Consider the following 18,734-nt stretch of genomic DNA (forward strand, 5'->3'; position numbering starts at 1 on the left):
TGTGAAATTTCAAACTGAGGTGTTCTGATCATTCATCCGCTCCTAATATTTTGGAAATTTCATTCTTGTCCTTGAAAAAAGTTCCTTACATTACAGCAGTGCTTTGAGAATTTGGGCGACAAGTTTTTTCAGAACCAGTGTTAAAGTCGACAGCAGAGAGTGATGACTTGGCATTCAGACCAATTTCTGAAGTAATTAAATTGTAAAAGTAGCAACACAATGTAAGAAGCAAAACTTTTACAGCAAGTTGTTCAAGTCTGGAATGTACTGCCTGAAAGTGTGATGGAGACAAGTTTCATTGAGGCAGCCAAGAGGGCATTGTTTCGATTTAATTAATCAGCCACCGTGCAGAGCCATGGGGACGATACTGTCGTGATACTGCATGGTCTCATTTTGTGACTGAATAAATAGTAGGGAGTGATTAAAAGGTTGCAATCCCAACAAGAGATCTGATGAACAGTAAAGATAATGTCTTAGGGATGGGCCATAAGTGCTAGCCCAACCAGTGATGCTGACGTCTTACGAGTGAATTTTTAAAAAAACTGCAAAGCGTTTTGGGATATCTTGAAGTTTGTGGAAGGCGCTATCGTAACTACGACTCTTTGGACCTGGGGTTTGTCATTTATATTAGGCCGGACAGTCTAGGGCATCGATGCACCCCAGATCCTGAGTACAAAATTGCGAGAGGTTTCAACTTGCTCGAAACTCTCTTTTTCGACGGGATATGAAATGTAGCCAGGCCCTATCGGATCCTTACCCCTAAACGTTTTGGGAGAGCCTGCCATTTTGAGTAGTCTGTTGTGCTGTAACTAAAAAGTTGCAAGGGTTCTGTACGGCAGTCGTCGCTGAGCGAAATCGGGTGGGGGTGGGATAGAGAGGAGCGAGAACACGTGGTTAGAAAGTGCCGAGTCCGCAAAGTGTTCCGCAATCCGCTGCAGACCATAACCACGGCACCTTCAGCTCCTGAGAGCAGTAACAAGCAGGCCATGGCTCCTCCTCTTAAAGTCTGTATCGTTGGATCTGGCAACTGGTAGGTTTCAGTCAGTTTCTGCTTGTTAACTGTAATGTGCATTTTTAAAATTTCGTTTCGTGTCATTTCAGTCCTGAATGTTTCATACACGAACAGAACCGACTATTGGTATAGGCAGTGCAAAAAACAATGTTTTTTTTTGTTTGGACTGTACAACCTACTCCAGTTTTTACAAAGGGCTTCAGTCAGCTCCAATATTGATTCGGATGAATAGCCTCGCTGCGGTGTTTAAATCCACAAAGTCCAGACTAGTTCGGGGAAAAAATGCAGCGTTTCGTTTATCTGCATCAGTTCGCTGATTTGCGTTTTTATTCGGTTGTGTTTTTCCAAATGCCATACAAGTGGTTTGCCTGTGTTTAGTTAGAACCGGTTTTTAAATTGGATGTACAAAATCGCCATAAGATTGAAGCCACTGAATACCGCGGTACACTTTGGGGTTTGGAGAATGTAAAATTAAGCCCTCTTGTGGTGCCCAGATTCAAGTCCCACCTCTGGCAGTGTGGAATAATATCTCTGTACACGTTGGGTGGGAAGAAAATAGGTTAAATAAGAATAAACAACAGCAGCCTGTTCAGGTATTTTGACCAGCTATGTCTGATCGACACCTCAACTCCATATCATAGAATCACTACAGTGCAGAAGGAGGCCACTCAACCCATCAAGTCTTAAGTGAGCCTATGAAGAGCATCCCTCTGCTCTATCCCTATATTTACTATGGCTAATCCACGTAGCCTGTACATCGCTCAACACTATGAGACAATTTAGCATAGCCAATCCATCAGGTCCCTGGCACTATGAGGCAGCAGTGTTCACATCCCTGAATACCTGACAATTTATCTCAGACTTGTGCAATCATAGGATGTCACAGTACACAAGGAGGCCTTTTGACCCATCATTTCTGTACAGCTTCCTGAAAGAGTACCCAGCTGCAGCTTGCACATTTCAGTTGACCATTCATGTTCACAGCTTTTGATGGATGGTCTGGGGCAAAGCTCAAGTACCCTTTGTGTGAAGAAGTTAACCCAGATTTCACCTCTGAACACCCGGGCTCTAGCTTTAATGTTCTGCACTCCCTCCACCAGAGGACATACTTTACCTGTCCTTCCCTCTTCAACAATCATTCAGGGGATAGGATGACTTGCTTCCACTCCGGGATTCCCACTTGTCAGTGGTGATATTTAGGGAAGCTTTCAGGGTGTCTTTGTAATGCTTCTTCTGCCGTCTGTGTCATTGCTTACCATTGTGGAGCTCGGAGTACAGCCCTTGTTTAAGGAATCTTGTGTTGGGTATGTGGACAGTGTAACCCACTCATTGCGGCTAGTTGTATGTGACCAGTGCCCTGATACTGGGGATATTGGCCTGGAAGTAGACACACTCGAGGCCAAACTACAAACCCATACCTCTTGGTGCAAGCAGAAATCCAACGTGAATTCCAGTGTGTCAAAGCAAATTTTGGATGTCTGAGTGTTCAAAGTGTGAGACCCCAAACCCAGCACCAATCTTGTGGTTTACAGAGAAGTTATGGTCCTCACCTTCCTATGTGCATCAGAAACATGGACCAAGTACAGCAGACACCCAAAATCTCTGGAGAGCTATTATCAGGAGCTGCCTTTGAATAATCCTGCAAATCCTCTGGCAGGATGGGCATCCTCTCCCTGAACCATATACCCAGTATTGTGTTTACTTGTATTGACCTGATCGAAGCTCATTGAGCATCTTAAAACCCCCAATGAGATCATCTCTCGACCTTCTAAGCAAGCCAAATTTACACATTATCTCCCCATAATTATCCCCTTTAGTCCCATTATTGCTATTTGTTAATCTGTTGTGCACTCTGAGGCTAGCAACCTCCCTGAGGTATGGTGCCAAAGGCTGAATACAGTATTCTAGATGGCCAGCAATGTGCCCTGATAGTTTACAGTAATCTGAAGTAAATAATTCAGTGAGACCACCATGTACGTAGGCACAGGGAGAAGCCATCCAGTACCTTAGACCTGGTCAACCCTTCAATGAGATTGTGGCTGATCTGTGACAGAACTCCATATTCCTGCCTTTGCCCCATTTCTCTGTCAATCCCATTTTTAAAATGAACAATTGATCAAGCAGCTGAAATGTGTCCCAAACACCTACCACCCTTCACGTGTGGGCGTGCTCCCTAATTTCATTCCTAAAAGATCTCGTTCTACTTTTTACAGTTTGCCCCTAATGCTAGTTTCCCCAAACAGTGAAAATAATTTGTCTCTCCAGTCTAACTGTTCCACTTTATCTTAGTTGATCATATCATCCCTTCTCGTCAATTTTGCAGTGTCACCTTGGGTCACCTTGTGAACTTGGGTGTAGGTAGAGACAGGAGTTATTGATAATCAGGACTTGGGACTACACGGTCACCATTATATTTTAGGGTCCAATGGAATATCAGTGTCAATGTTTGCAGTTATTTCACAACACAAGCGATAGGAGCAGCTTGCTCCATCATTCATTAAAATCATAGATTTCCCGCACTATCCTCATGCCCTTTGATTCTCTTGTGTCTCTCTCCCCCTCCTTTCCTATTGCTCTGCACAGCTGCCAAGGCAAAACAGATTCTGGGTAACCTGGTGCCCATGCTTAACTAGTTGCTGCAGTTGGCCCAGTTCACTGACTGCTTTCAAGTCTTACTATGGCAGCAGTATAGAAGCAGGAAAGCAATTGGCAGTTAATCATAAATGATAGCTTCTCAATTCAGTGATGTAAATGTCAGTGCTCAGGGTAGTATGTGAAGTATGCAAGAGAGCACTGCAGAAAACGTTCCCCCAATTGAAGTCAGGCGAATGGCTTTTATAACCCTGTTTGAGCAGTCCGAATTGGATCAGATACAATGTGCTTATTGCACAATGTTGAAGAATTAATATTTTGCAATTCCTGCCCCACAGCCATTTTGTTATTCTACAAAAAAAACAAGCAATGAATAACTGAAACTGAAATGAAAAAGGAAATGGGGCGGAAATGGAACAAAATTAGACTGTACTAGTGACATTACAATTGGCTTCAATGTCCCAGAGTTTGAGAGGGGAGATCCTATCAGCACAGGTTCTTGTTTCCATTTGCTATCTAGTGAATCCTGTTTGAGTACATGTGTGTGTGAATGTGAAATGGGCACTGGATAACAGCCTCACATGGTTGAATGTTCCCATGACACTCACGCAAGGTGAAAACCAGAAATCCCAGGTGAGGTACCATGAAGCATTAGTAGAACTGTACATCAGTTTGCATCACTGCATACAGTTTGGATGGGTGTTTCATTAAAAGAAAGGGGTGAATATAATCACATTACTATCATTTTATGTACATTCATTAAAACCAGATAACGCCATGCTAGGCACTATCTCTGTGTTTGAGCAGAGACTTTGTGTTTGTTTTTGAAAGCAATATAGATAGCTTGGGAGATGGTCACTGTCAAAAGTCTCGGAGTAACTTGAAAAGCATTGTAAATTGTACTTAGTGCACTGAAAAATCATGAATCTCTATGTACTGCTGAAAAAATACATTGCTGTAACTTTTCATCAGGACAACTCACAAGAATACAGGTTCAGTAGGGAATCTACAAAGAGGACAGTGCTGATTGGCTGGCAAGTGGACTCTGGTCAAGGCATTGGGATGGAGAGTGCACCAGTTTGTAATGAGTGACAGTTAACTGTCAGCCTTTTTTTCGATTTTGAGGCAGGCAAGTTGACTCTGACTAGACCAGGCATTGTCCAGAGAAATGAACCAGTCAATAGCTGTCACCTATTTTGTTGAGTTGAAATAGATGCAGTGCCTGTATGCAATCTTTCTGTTTGCATAGAACAAGGCCTGATGCATTGATATGTGTAGCTTCCAGCACATGCACATGAGCAACACTGTGAGCCCAACTGACAATTGGTTTGTTTCTCAAGGCAATGTCTAGACCAATCGGAGTGGTCTGTTTGAAACAGACCTAAACCTAGCAGTTAATTGTTAGTTATAATTAACTGGTACATTCTTCATGACAACACCTCTACCAATTAGGATTTATGTAGCAACCAATAAGTGTTCTCTTCTCATGTAGTAGAAATGTTGGTTTTCCACTTAAATTGATACTCTTGCAAAATACCCAGATGTTGAAGATTTTTATCTGGCGTGCAAAATGGGTATTTTTTTCAGCAACATCCAAAATCTCAATCATCGAATTACAGAAGTGTTATGGCACAGAAGGAGGCCATTTGACCCATCAGCTTGCACCAGCTCTTCAAATGCATGTCATGCCCTTGTGCCAATCTCCTGCTTTTACCCCAGACCTTTTGTGCTTTATTTTTATCTAAATAACCATCCAGTGCCCCTCATGAATACCTCAATGGAACCTGCCTCCACCACATTTCACATTTGCAGGCTGTGCATTCCAGACCCTAACTACTTGCTGGGTGAGAATTTTTTTTCTTGTATTACCCTTACTTCATTTCCACATCACTTTAAATCCATGTCCTCTCGTTCTTGTTCCTTTTTATGAATGGGAACAACGTCTTTCCAACTACTCTATCCAGCCCGGTCATTGATGTTGAAAACCTCTTATCAAATCACCTCTCAACCTTCTTCTCTCCAAGGTGAACAGTCCTAACATCTTCAATCTGTCCTCATCGCTGAAGTTTCTCATTCCTGAAACCATTCTTGTAAATCCCTTCTGCAGTGTCTCTGGATAATGTGGGGCCCACAGCTGTACACAATCCTCCAGCTGAGCTCTAACAAGTGTCTTGTACAAGTTCAGCATCACCTCCCTGCTCCTGTACTCTGTGTCCCTATTAATGAAGCTGCGGGCACTGTGTGCTTTATTCACTGCTCTCTCCACCTCTCCTGGCCCTTTCAATGATCTGTGCACAGATACACCCAGCTCCCTCTGCTCCTGCAGCCCCTTTAGAATCGTACCCCCTGTTTTATATTGTCTTTCAATGTTCCCCCAACCAAACTGCATCATAGAAACATAGAAAATAAGTGCAGGAGTAGGCCATTTGGCCCTTTGAGCCTGCACCACCATTCAGTATCATCGTGCAATCTCAGTTTTTCATTCCTGCTTTCCCCCCCATACCCTTTGATCCCTTTACCCACAAGAGCCATGTCCAGTTCCCTCTTGAATATATTTAATGAACTGGCCCCAGCAGCTTCCTGTGGGAGAGAATTCCACAGGCTCAACTCTGAAGAAATTCTTTCTCATCTCAGTCCTGAATGGCTTACGCCTTATTTTTAGACTGTGATCCCTAGTTCTGGGCTTCCCCAACATCGGAAACATTCTTCCCATATCCAGCCTGTCCAGTTCCATCAGGATTTTATACGTTTCTGTGACCCTCCCCCCCCATATTCTTCTACATTCCAGGGAGTACAAGCCCAGTTGATCCAGATTCTTCATGCGTCATCACACCTCACGCTTCTGTACATTGAACTTCATCTGTCACCTGTCTGCCCACTCCATCAACTTGTCAGTGTCCTTTTGGAGTTCCACAGTGTCCTCTTCACAGCTTACAAACTTTCCCAAGTTTAATATCATATGCAAATTTTGACATTGACCCCTGTACACCAAGATCCAGATTATTCATGTATATTGGGAAAAGCAGGACTTCAGTGTTGACCCAGGGCTGGCGGGGAAGGGGTATAGGTGTTGTTCTTTTTGTAGTGTTTTGTTTGCCTTTCCACCTGGCGCCAAAGTTACAAGTTGATGCTTTTGACTTCTGCTGGCCAATTTTCACTCAATTGTACCTAGTTTAAAATTAGAATGGTAATGAATCTTCCAAGGCATAGCCCAGCTGTTGGAAAATTGTGACTGTGAAATCTGCCGTAAATTTGATTGCTAGCCAGTGACTTTGGCAGTTTGCTTTGTGTACACGACTGAACAGTGATTGCATTAAAGTAAAATATTTTGCTTGTGTTATCATTCAGCTTCGCACAATCAAAAGATTAAACAAAGTGTTACATTGTATCGCATGGGGTGGGAACTGGAATGCGAGAGAAACGGATTTGTATCTCTGGTGCCTTTCACAATCTTGGGACTTCCCATGAAAATGTATTATGGCTAGCGAAGTACCTCTGATGTAGTCACTGTTGTAGGATACACAACAGCCAATTGGCACACAGGGGCTCCCTCAAACAACCATGTAATAATGAGCAGATAATCAGGTTTGGTCTTGTTGGCTGAGGAATAAATTATTGGCAAAGACACGAGGGACAACTCCTCTTTAGAATGCCATGGAATTGCATGCATCCAGCTGGGAGAGTGGTAAAGGCCTCTGTTTAATGTCTCACTGAAAAGACCAGTTGGTTTTCAACTTGGTTTATCTTTAGGAGTTGCAGTTCTATGATCACCTTACAGATAGGACTTTTTTGTTTTATAGACTTAATTTATCCAACAATTCAAATTAACAAACTTTTAAAAAGTCTGATTTGGAAATTCAGCTTATCAAAGTGGAACTGGCCCTTTTTTAAAAAAAAACACATTAACTCCTTCCAGGCAAAAGCCTGTTGAAGTCAAAATCAGTTTGATGTGAATCTTCTGCACACTTTGGGACCAAACCCTTTTCTTTAAAAAAAAATGTTCATTAGCATTCAGAACTAGAGAACTGGGATGGGGAAGGATCAACTATATTCTAAATTCTGTTCTCTGGTACATAGTGTTTTAGCTAGGCAGTGCTACAACAGGGACATTCAGAATGTGACTTATGCCTGTAATTGCATGTAATTTCAGCTGTCTTCGAGCTTGGACAACTCAAGTAAATGTGCAGCAAAGACCCTTTGCCTTTTCCCAGGAACAAAGTTGGGGAAGAAGACACTGATTCATGCTGTCCCACTGTATATTCCCAATACAGGGATGATGAGACAAGCTGCTAGTGGCAACTCAAATTGTACTCTGTATTGTAGGGGCGGGGTGGGGGTGGTGGTCTGTGATTTTAGAGTATTTACAGCATGGAAGCAAGCCTGTACTGGTGTTTCTACTTCACATGGTGTTCCTTCTGCCCAGCTTCATCTCACCTTCAAGGAGTTGACTTAGCCTTGAACCCATGACTTTTTCTGATGTCTGAATCTATCAAGCCAAGCCAAGGCAGGGGCTGCTAATAACAAAAATGCAAACTTAGGAATGTGTGCATTCAGCCTCTCGAACCTGTTCCACTGCTAGGTCATAAGTCAGCTGTATGTTAATTCCATCCACCCACTTTGGTTCCATCACCTTTCCCGCTCTTACCCAATCAAACAAATCAATCAGTATGACTAGGCAAGATGCTGTGAATGCTAAAAAGCTCAGGTAAGATCAGAAACTACAGGTCTGGCAGCATCTAGGAAGAGAGAAACAGTTCCTGTATGAAACCAACCTTATTCCTTTGTCAAACTAACTTTTCACTTCTGAAGGTGCCCTGAATGAGATGACACAGTTGTAGCTGGCTGTCAGATGAATGCAGCACAAAGAGAGAGATCTCAGAGGAGCAATCTGAATGACAGCCTAAATTCCAGCATCAACATCCCTCAGGGAGGAGCATGCTTACTTCTCAAGCAAAGGGAAAGGGGTTCAAGAACCACTCCTGGGAATGCAGCAGATAATTCAAGGTGACACTCCCCAAAGCCTATCCACCATTGACAAAGCACAAACCAGGAGTGTGATGGAATGCTTCCATCACATTTCAGCAAAGCTTTCTCAATACTTTTAAAGGGATTTTTGAAGTGAGAACCCAAAACTCTTCAATGCTTGTTGTAACCAGTCATTATGTCCCCAGCAAGGAATTCTAGACTAACTCCAACTTTGGGCTTTTGGACTCCTTCTTAAGAGCAAGGACATTAATAAACTGACTCAGAGATAGTAGGAACTGCTGAAGCTGGAGTCTGAGATAACATAGTATGGAGCTGGATGAACACAGCAGGTCAGGCAGCATCAGAGGAGCAGGAAAACTGACGTTTCGGATCTGGACTCTTTTTCAGAAAATTTTCTGAAGGGTCCCGATCCAAAATGTCAGTTTTCCTGCTCCTCTGATGCCACTTGGCCTGATTTGTTCATCCAGCTCCACACCATGTTATCTCCGATGTTAATAAACTGTTGTTTTGTTGAATTATCTCTATACCTCCTTGTGTGCTTGTATTGTGGCTATCCTCCGTGCCTAACTGTGAAACAAACCAACTTTGTTTTTTGACTTTACCATAATGCTGTGAAAAGTCAGAGCCCATAAGCAGAGGGAGTGGGGGAAATTTGCCCTACTGTTTTTCTAAAATGTTGAGAATTAAAACAATAATCTGGCAATGGACAGACGATGAGAATAGGGAGGGATTTGTTTTACCATCCCCAGTCTGCTTGTAATTACAACAGTTTGCCTTGACCTTCTCCAGGGCAGACAGACAATAGATGCCAGCTCTGCCAGCATGCCCACATCTGACAAGCAAATCAAAAATCCTCCCGTGCACTACTGTAGGAAGTCCCATCCGTTGAGAAATTATAAGAAGGATGTTGTTAAACTGGAAAAGGTTACAGGAAAAATTTACAAGGATGTGTTTAATTCATTCTTGGGATGAGGGTATCGCTAGCTAGGCAAGAATTTATTGCCCATCCCTAATTGCCCAGAGGGCAGTTAAGAGTCAACCACATTGCTGTGGGCCTGGAGTCACATGTAGCCCAGACCAGGTCAGGATGGCAGTTGCCTTCCCTAAAGGGCATTGGTTAACCAGGTGGGGTTTTCCAACAATTGACAATGGATTCACGGTCATCATTAGATTCTTAATTCCAGATATTTATGAAATTCAAGTTCCACCATCTGCTGTCGTGGAAGTCAAATGTAGGTCCCCCAGAACATTAGCTGGGTTTCAGTCCAGCAATAATACCACTAGGCCCTTGTTGCTGGGTTGGAGGGTTTGAACTATAGGGAGAGGCTGAATAGGCTGGGGCTATTTTCCCTGGAGTATCGGAGGCTGAGGGGTGACCTTACAGAGGTTTATAAAATCATGAGGGGCATGGATAGGGTGAATAGACAAGGTCTTTTCCCCAGGGTAGGGGAGTCGAAAAATACAGGGGCATAGGTTTAAGGTGAGAGGGGCAACTTTTCATGTAGGGGGTGGTGGCAGCGTAAGTGGGAGAGGCAGGTGCAGTTACAATATTTAAAAGGCATTTGGGACAGGAACGTGGATCAAAAGGTTTAGAGGGATGTAAGCCAAACGGGCAAATGGGACTAGGTCAGTTTGGGAAACCTGGTTGGCATGGATGAGTTGGACCAAACGGTCAGTTTCCGTGCTGTAAAACTCTAAGCTGAGGCCTTGCCTGCCCTCCCTAGTGGGCATGAAAGATTATGTGGCACGAGCTAAATAACAGGAGAATCTTCCTGGCTAACAGTGATCCTCAATCAACACCATTAAAAACTTATGATCAGGTTATATATTTCATTGCTGCTGGTATTTTGCTGCACCCAAAATTATAACAGTGACTACCCTTTAAATGTCCTTCCTTTTGTTGTCAAGAGCTTTACACCCTTTCAAAGTTGTGAAAGGTACCATGTCAGTGCAAATTGCTTCATCAAGTGCAAGTTATGTGCCAACCAATGCAATCTTTCTGCACCCCCTCCCTAGGGGATCAGTCATTGGAAAAATAGTCGGAGAAAATGTGGCGAAAAGTAAGACATTTGACAGCACTGTTTACATGTGGGTGTTCGAAGAGATCGTAAACGGCAGGAAGTTAACAGAAATCATAAACACCGAGCATGAGAATGTGAAGTACCTCCCGGGATGCAAGCTACCAGCCAGTGTGGTGAGTGCTGTTCAATTTTGGCTCGAGAGAGAATACAAACCCTTGGCAGAGGGCAGCGATTAGCATGTTGTATTTCTGTCTATTATATATTAGAGCTAGGAACTAAACGTGTATGAGTGGAGGGTTTCAGTAGGGAACACTTTCAGAGCTGCACCTGGATAATCTTGTAATGTGAAAGAACCAGTAGAAACAGCCTGATGAAGCCGGAACAGTGCCCTTCTCCTGGATAGTCTACCTGCAAACTTCAACAAGAGTTCTCCTCACTTCAAACTTAAAGCGTGATTATTCAAATATCGCAAAACTTAAATACAGTAATTTTTTATTAACTGACACCTATGGGACCAGGAGTCTGCTGGCTGATCAAATATTCCAGTTAATCGAGAGGTCCACACAATCAATGTAAAAACACACTAAGTAATAGAAACATAAAGCAGAGGGTATGCACATGACTGTTATACTTTATTTACAGCATAAATCACTTAAACAATTACGGAACTTTGCCTAAAATAAAACTTATCGGCAGGGAACCTTCTTAATCACACCCTCAGCTGACTGTCTGAACATCGCAGTAATCCAGTAAATTTGTAGTATTTCAGGTATTTAACTTTTGCTGGTTTATCGCAAGGGCAGTTCATAAGATGCTGGTTAAAACCAAGTCTGCTGCATCAGCACAACATGGTGGCTGTACATGTCTGTAATCAACCAAGAGTACTTTAATTGAATTTACTGCTGATATGAAAAAGTGGCCCACCCAAGTGCCAGACGGAAGACTGAGTGAATTTGACAAAAGGTTTAAAAAAAAGCAGATGTCTACCGGCACAGCATTAAATGCATAGCAATTCGAGAAATGTAAGCCAAAATATAAGATGACTTCACCTAGTTGCCTAAAGGACATTAGTAAAAAGTAATTATCAACTATACCTGTCTATGGGCAGGAGATATAGGATTGCATTTACTTAATAGCTTGAAACTGACCGAAGAGGGCAGCAAAACCCAAACATAAGTTATGAGATTCAGCACCCACCTCCAGCCAAATTGAATTGAATTTCAAGACTTTAGACAGGATATAGGTGAAACTGTGGACAACTTTATAACAAAACAGAAAACTGCAGCCAGTAAATTCAAGTTTAAAGACCGAGTCAAAAGGCTAAGAGATCAACTGTGAGGTACTGCAGATTCTGAAATACAGAAGGCAGTAATTGGAAAGGACAAGCACAATTCTTCGGCTGTAGACGCAGAGGACACGAAGCAATGAGCAGACAAACTTAGACACTGACTACTAGACAGCTGGCCTTCAGATAAGCAAAGAGAAAGCCAACAGTGAAACAGCAATAAGCATCTCCAACTGTAGAGAAAGCTCTGGAAGAGTTTGCCAATAATGAGAACTCGATCAATAAACCATAAAAACCATAAACCTGCATGAAATGTCTGGACACAACAGCATCCAAAGGAAAGAAATTCACAAAACTACACTGATCAGGAAAAGGGTCAGGAATAAGCCCATATCACAAATCTGAAGGTGAAGTGCGGTGAAACAGCATGCCTCTCAGACTATAACAGAAAATCTTTCCTGATAAGTAGGAAGGGATAAAAAAGGTTATCCAATATCACGCAAATGGCATGCAGGAGAACAAGCAATTCAATAGCTGTAAGCTGCCCAAATTAGACAGATACACAAAGGAAAATATATGAATGATGTCACTGAAACAGGGAGCCCTGTTATCCTGGTTGTAAGTCATTGTGAAGAGCTGTAGATTGTCTCAGGAAACCACACAGAACAGGAGGTGGCACAGAGCACTGAAGACCTGCCTTCAGTCTGAGGGCAGGCAGATCTGGTACGAATGTACCAAAGTGTTTTGATGAGTCAGTTGGATGCTTTGAAGATTTTGAATATCACATCACTGTTGACCCGGTGGTGAAACCAGTGACTGTCCTTCCACATAACACACCAATCAAACCAGAAGAAATGCCTGAAAGAGAGCTCAAGAAAGTGATTGCCAGAGCCTATAGATCAGATCAGTTCCATTGTGGTGAGAGAGAAGACAAATAGATAGCCAAGAATTGCCTGGATCCAAAGATCTTAATCGAGCAATAATGAGGAATCACTCCCCCAATTCCAGCCCTGGTAGAAATCACATCACTGGCAGGAGCAGGCATTTTCAATAAGCCCAAGGCCAGAAATGGCAACTGGAATTTGAAACTAGATTAAGGAAGACATGTCCAGATCTGTCTCTTTTCAACAGTTTGGCAAAGAAAAGTTAAGACACTCAAAATATAATGCAGTGTTGGACTCAGAAACAATGTTTGTGGAAGGGCTTCAGAACGCTGGCGCAATCTTGCAATGGCATCACAGACCTGCACATCACTGAGTATAAATGGCACAGCGTGGGTGGAATTAGAACAGACTGGAAGACCAATGGGTATTAACACATGAAGTAGATAGATTAATCCTTACTTATTGTGGCTATAAGTCAGAGCCTGGTATTTCTTTGACCATGTATAGACAGTATTTAATATTAATGGATAATAAATAATTGCTACTTTTGAAGTCTAGGCCTGAAGAGAGTTCATCACTTTGCTTTCTCCTTGACCAGTCTGTATTGATCTGAAGCTTACAGTGTGGCATCAAATCATACCATAAATGATGGTGGCAACCAAGAAATATGCTGCCTACAAAATCATGGCAGCAGTGAAGATCAAGAAACAGACCAGAGATTATCTGGAGAAGAGAAGAACAGTTAGAAGTAATCTTTTCAAAATCATGATTGGTACAGCTTTAATACTAGCAACCATGAACGTCATACAGTTGAACTCCTACCGTGAAGGAAACTTCTCTGAACAGAAACTTTGTCCAGAAAAACCATCATTGTACGTCACGAAATCCCTTTTTTAGCCAATAACAGGGGTAACGAGCCTTTAAAAAAGCAGCAAGAGCAGTAAAAGTCCATTGGCAACTAAGGAGAGAAATCTGAATTGAATACCCTTGAGAAGAAGCTGATTATTGGACATCCAAAGCACAGTTGGTCCTTGAAGGGAAAGGACGAAAAGGTTTTGTTTAAGCTCAGAAAGCTAGACTGTGGAGCATAGTTGACACAGTGTGGAGCTGGAGGAACACACCTGAAGAGAGGGTAGGCGGCTGTGGGGCCGAATGTATCTGTTGCTCCCGATGTGGCCTCCTCTGCATTGGTGAGACTAAGCACAGACTCGGTGACCAATTCACGAAGCGCCTGCACTCTGTCTGCGATAATCGACAACACATTCCAGTCATCAGCACTCCCCCCCCCCCACCCCCCCCCCCCCCCCCCCACCCCCAACCCCGGCCCCGACCTCCCTTGATGACATGTCCATCCTGGGCCTGCTACAGTGATGCTGCACACAAACTGGAGTAACAACACCTTATATTCCTCCTTGGGAGCCTATAGTACAATGGCCTAAACATGGAATTCGCCAGTTTTAAAATCTCCCCCACCCTCAGCCTCATCCCTTGTCCAACCCTCCCTCTCATCCCCGCCTCCTTAACCCGACACAACCAGTCCATCTGCTGTCCCACCTATTCGCTCCTCCCACCTCACTGAGCAATCCCACTACTCCTACCTGCATCCACCTATCGCCATCCCACCTACCTTTCCCTGGCCCCACTCCCTCTTACCTCCACTTATTTGCGAGCTCCCTTCCCCCTGCCCACTCCTGAAGAAGGGTCCCAACCCGAAACGTCGACTCTCCTGCTCCTCTGAGGCTGCCTGACCTGCTGTGTTCCTCCCTCCCCATGCTGTGTCAATTCCTGACTCCAGCATCGGCAGCTCTTGCTATCACTGAGGAGCACAGTTAAGACTTCTTACAGCGAGTTAACAAAATTCTTAATTACTTACTTGACAACAAAGTTACTAAAAGCAACTTATGTTAATTTTTCGGGTACAGGCTTAAAGAGTGTCGAAGAAGTTAAAAAATGTAAAAACCTACAAAAGTGGCTGAACGTGTACACAAATTAAAACTATTGTCGATCGTAGAGAAAGTGGAGTTGATGCAGTAAGTGAAAAGCCATGGCGGGACGTGAAAGTGGATATTGCTGAAAAGTGGGAGATTCCACCATTGACTTTCTATTTGCTTGGCCGGGTTGTGTCATTTCCTCATGGGTGTTTGTTATCCAATGTGTTCAGGTTGCAGTGCCCGGGCTGCTGGATGCAGCAAGAGATGCCGATATCTTGGTGTTTGTCATGCCGCACCAATTCATCAAACAGACCTGTGATGAGTTGAAAGGCCACATCAAGCGTTCCAGCATTGGAGTCTCTCTTATCAAGGTACAGCATGTTCCTCCATTATGGATAGGGTCTTCTTCACTTAACCCACTCTCTTCTTGCTCCCCTCCCACCCTAGATCTTGCTGCCTCCTCTCCCCTTCATCCTTCCCCTATTCCCCAAACCCATCCATTTTTGTTTTTCCGGCTTTCCTCACCTGTATGTGTACTCTTACTTCCGAACTGCACCCTCATCAGAGAAAGGTCACAGATACATGGAAACACCACCCCCTGCAGGTTCTTCTCCAAATCACTCACCTTCTTGACTCGGAACTACTGTATAAACTTGGTGCAGAATTTGGGTTTTTTGCGACAAATTTTTAGGCAAAAAGTAGGGCTCAACTTCTTTGCGAATTGTTTTTTGGGGCATGAAAGTCCAAACCAGTTCTAAGGAACTGCCAATAATGATGTTGATGCGGGTTGCTGTCTGTGGTGCTGGATTCAGCTGGGAACACCTGTCCCAAGCCATCTACTGCTTTCTGATGTTTAAATGTGAAAGGAACTAGTTGTAAAAGAAAACTCACTAGTCCACTGCCACCGATCCCATTCCCAACACTAGCACAAGGTATGTGAAGAATGAAGAATTTTGGGTGAAAAACTGGGAGTTAACATTTATACGTGAGCTCAATTAGTACTTGAGTTTATATGGTACATTATCATTCTTCACTGTTTCTGGGTCAAAATCACTTTGTGGCCTGGTGTATCTGTATAAAATGGACTACAGCAGTGTAAGAAGGCCGCTCAGCATCACCTTTTCAAGGGGTAATTCGAGGTGATCAATAAATACTGGTCCAGCCAGCAGCACCCACATCCCATGAACAAATATAAAACTATACAGTGCTGTAATAGTGGGCTGAACAGCCTCCTTTTGTTTAATCTTCCAAAGTTGGTCCTGCAATATGCAATGACATAATGAAATCAATAAATAATGCACTCATTTATGAAGAATAATAAATTTATACAATAAAATCGAGCTCTTCAATGTTGTTTGCTGCAGGGTATTGATGTTGGACTGTATGGTCTGAAGCTGATCTCTGACATAATCCGGGAGACACTTGGAATTGAAGTTAGCGTGCTAATGGGAGCGAATCTTGCCAATGAAGTAGCAGCTGAGAATTTCTGCGAGTCCACCATTGGTAATATCTCACAGTCATCCATCACGAGGTACTGGGTATGATGCCCATAGGTATAGAGCATTTGCATATTTGTACACAGCTTTCATTGCCTATGCCCTATACCTACAGTGATATAAACTGGGGAGGGCCACTATTTGGCATCCAAGATATCAGCGCCCAGATACTGTCTGACCTCAGCAATGACTACAGGGTTGGGTGGAGAAGGCAGGTCTAGATATCATCTTCTCTGGTGAAAGGGCATAAAAGACAAAGTAGATGAAGAATGGGCCCACCTTACTTCATCCATCTGGCCTAGAGGTGCCTAACCTACAGCCTGCAAGCCATGTACAGAACAGCTGTACACTGCTCTACTGGTGGATGAATTTACAGCTCATTCATAGGGTTCCACTAATGAATTGTTACATGATCATACACAAAAAGGATCATAGACCTAGGGAAGACATGATGTGGAGTGACCAGTTGTCGGCCTGTGAAATGTTTGATTGTTCTGCTTGTGTTTTTTTTGTTGACGTTGGTTTCAAATTCTGGTAAGTTGTAAGTGGAAGATGTTGCAAAGAGCTGCTGCTCCAGCGAGAGGCCCTTTCCTCTCCTCCAAGTGCTGCTGCAGGATTGCTGGTGAAGTCATCGGCAGCAAATGTGGGGAAGAACTAATCTATGGCTGGAAGAGTCACGAGCCTCTGGAACTACTGTCAGGCCTCCAACATCTCCCTTTTTGTATTGGTGAGCAGAGCTGCTCACAGAGCTCAATGTATGATGTTCCCTGGCTTCTGTTCGTACTGTATAAAGATACTTCTGGTGTGTCAACCACAGTGTCATGTGTGCCACTGGCAGCATTAATTGTTTTGACAAAAATTTGCCTGACCTCTTCTGTTTAGGATCTGCAAACATTGAACATGGAAAGCTTTTAAAAGAACTACTGCAGACTCAAAACTTCAGGCTCAGGGTGGTGGAGGAGGCAGATGCTGTGGAGATCTGTGGGGCGTTAAAGGTCTGTGAAGCTCTTGCACGCGGTTCCCCTGCTTCCTTTGAGGATCATTATTTTAACTTTGTATTTGTCATTGTGCTTGTTACTGCTGCAAAGTCTTGTGGACTGTAAAGATACAACGCTGGTTAGATTTTTACAGCACAGAATGAGCAAGGTGGTCAGCAGTCCCGCCTCTGAAATGTGTGAGGGTTTGAGTCCCAATCCAGAGTTTGAGCACAAGACCCCAGAACTGAGTGGGTGCAGCACTTCTGAAGTTTCTGGATGCAGTGTTCACCTGGGACCCCACCTATCCTGTCAGTTGAATTTAACAGATCCTGTGGGACTATTGAAGGCGGGTCAGGAGAATTCTTCCCGGTGCCCTGTCCCTCAACCAACATCGCAAAAAAAAAGTTATAATCTGGTCATTATCATGTTGACATTTCTGGGAGCTTGCTGTGCGTGGATTGGCTGCCACGTTCCCAACGCTGCAACACTGCACCTCAGTCTCATTTCACTGGCTGTAAAGCTCTCTGAGATGGCCTGAGGTTTGGGCCTGGCACTATATAAATGCAAGTTTGTTTTTTCTTTGGACTCAATGAGACGGCATGATGTAACAACGACGGAGCAGAGGCTTGAACAGTGCCTGTCAATGGTTGCTGTAAGTGGATAACTGCACCATCCACAGTATGGCACTGAATCGGGTCCACTGCTCGGTTTGCTCCCAAGACCTGGGCTGTTGAGGTGAGGGTGGTGTTGGGGCTTAAAATGCATTGTTCCGGCCAGAGAGCAAGGAGGGAATTTAGGAGTTCACAAAACACCTGCACATAGATGCCCTTTGTAGAGAATATTTGATTACAGATTTCTATATCACTTCTCCTTAGCTGTATTCTCCAGTAAATAACTTGAAAGCAAAAGAGCTGAATCTGGTACTCTGGAAGCAGCCAACAAGACAAAGATGGTCATTTTTCTGCAGGATGGAGGAAGACTCCCTCACAGGCGCTCTTACTGAGCCTGCCATTCCCATGAGGAGATGAATTTCTGTGACCATGCACTGGAATACAAAGAGAATGCTGCACTGTCTTTTAAATGAACTGTTAAACTCCGGCCTCTGTTGGCCTACTCATGGGAACATAAAAGACCCATAGACTTTACTGGTAGCTTTGCTCTTCATACTATTAGTACCATTAGTCCCTTAATGGAGAATATGCACACTAGCATGAACAAATATAAAGAGCCCAACACCTAAAGAGATGGATGATCTGGTTATTTCTGCTGCTATCGGTGGGAAATGCAGGCTTTTGGGGATAGGGTAGAGGGGGAGGATCCAGGTGGGATTCTCTTCAGAGGGTCAGTGTGGACTTGATGGGCTGAATGGCCTGCTTCTACACTGGAGGGAGTCGATGATTCTATCTTTGGAACCTTGCAAATTGATGCTGCATTTGATGACAGTGCACCATACTTTCAAAGTGCTTTTGGCCACCATGCCTCGGCATGTGGTGTAGGATTTGATATAAATGCAATTTCTTTCTTTTCACTGACTTGGTCAGTTCACTGAT

General features: G+C 43.5%; 1 protein-coding gene across 1 annotated transcript in view; it reads left to right on the plus strand.

Annotated features, from left to right (window-relative positions):
- Positions 1 to 530: 530 nt before the first annotated feature.
- The window catches only part of LOC125448279 (glycerol-3-phosphate dehydrogenase [NAD(+)], cytoplasmic-like), a 28,473-nt gene continuing 10,269 nt past the window's right edge, over positions 531 to 18,734 (plus strand). The window contains exons 1-5 of the mRNA XM_048523467.2: positions 531 to 1,030; positions 10,607 to 10,784; positions 14,942 to 15,082; positions 16,076 to 16,214; positions 17,090 to 17,202. Coding sequence (XP_048379424.1) covers positions 987 to 1,030; positions 10,607 to 10,784; positions 14,942 to 15,082; positions 16,076 to 16,214; positions 17,090 to 17,202 — 615 coding nt within the window. The 5' untranslated portion in view covers positions 531 to 986. The remainder of the gene's footprint in view (positions 1,031 to 10,606; positions 10,785 to 14,941; positions 15,083 to 16,075; positions 16,215 to 17,089; positions 17,203 to 18,734) is intronic.

Source organism: Stegostoma tigrinum, chromosome X (genome assembly GCF_030684315.1).
Source record: "Stegostoma tigrinum isolate sSteTig4 chromosome X, sSteTig4.hap1, whole genome shotgun sequence".
In the NCBI taxonomy this organism is placed as follows: domain Eukaryota; kingdom Metazoa; phylum Chordata; class Chondrichthyes; order Orectolobiformes; family Stegostomatidae; genus Stegostoma; species Stegostoma tigrinum.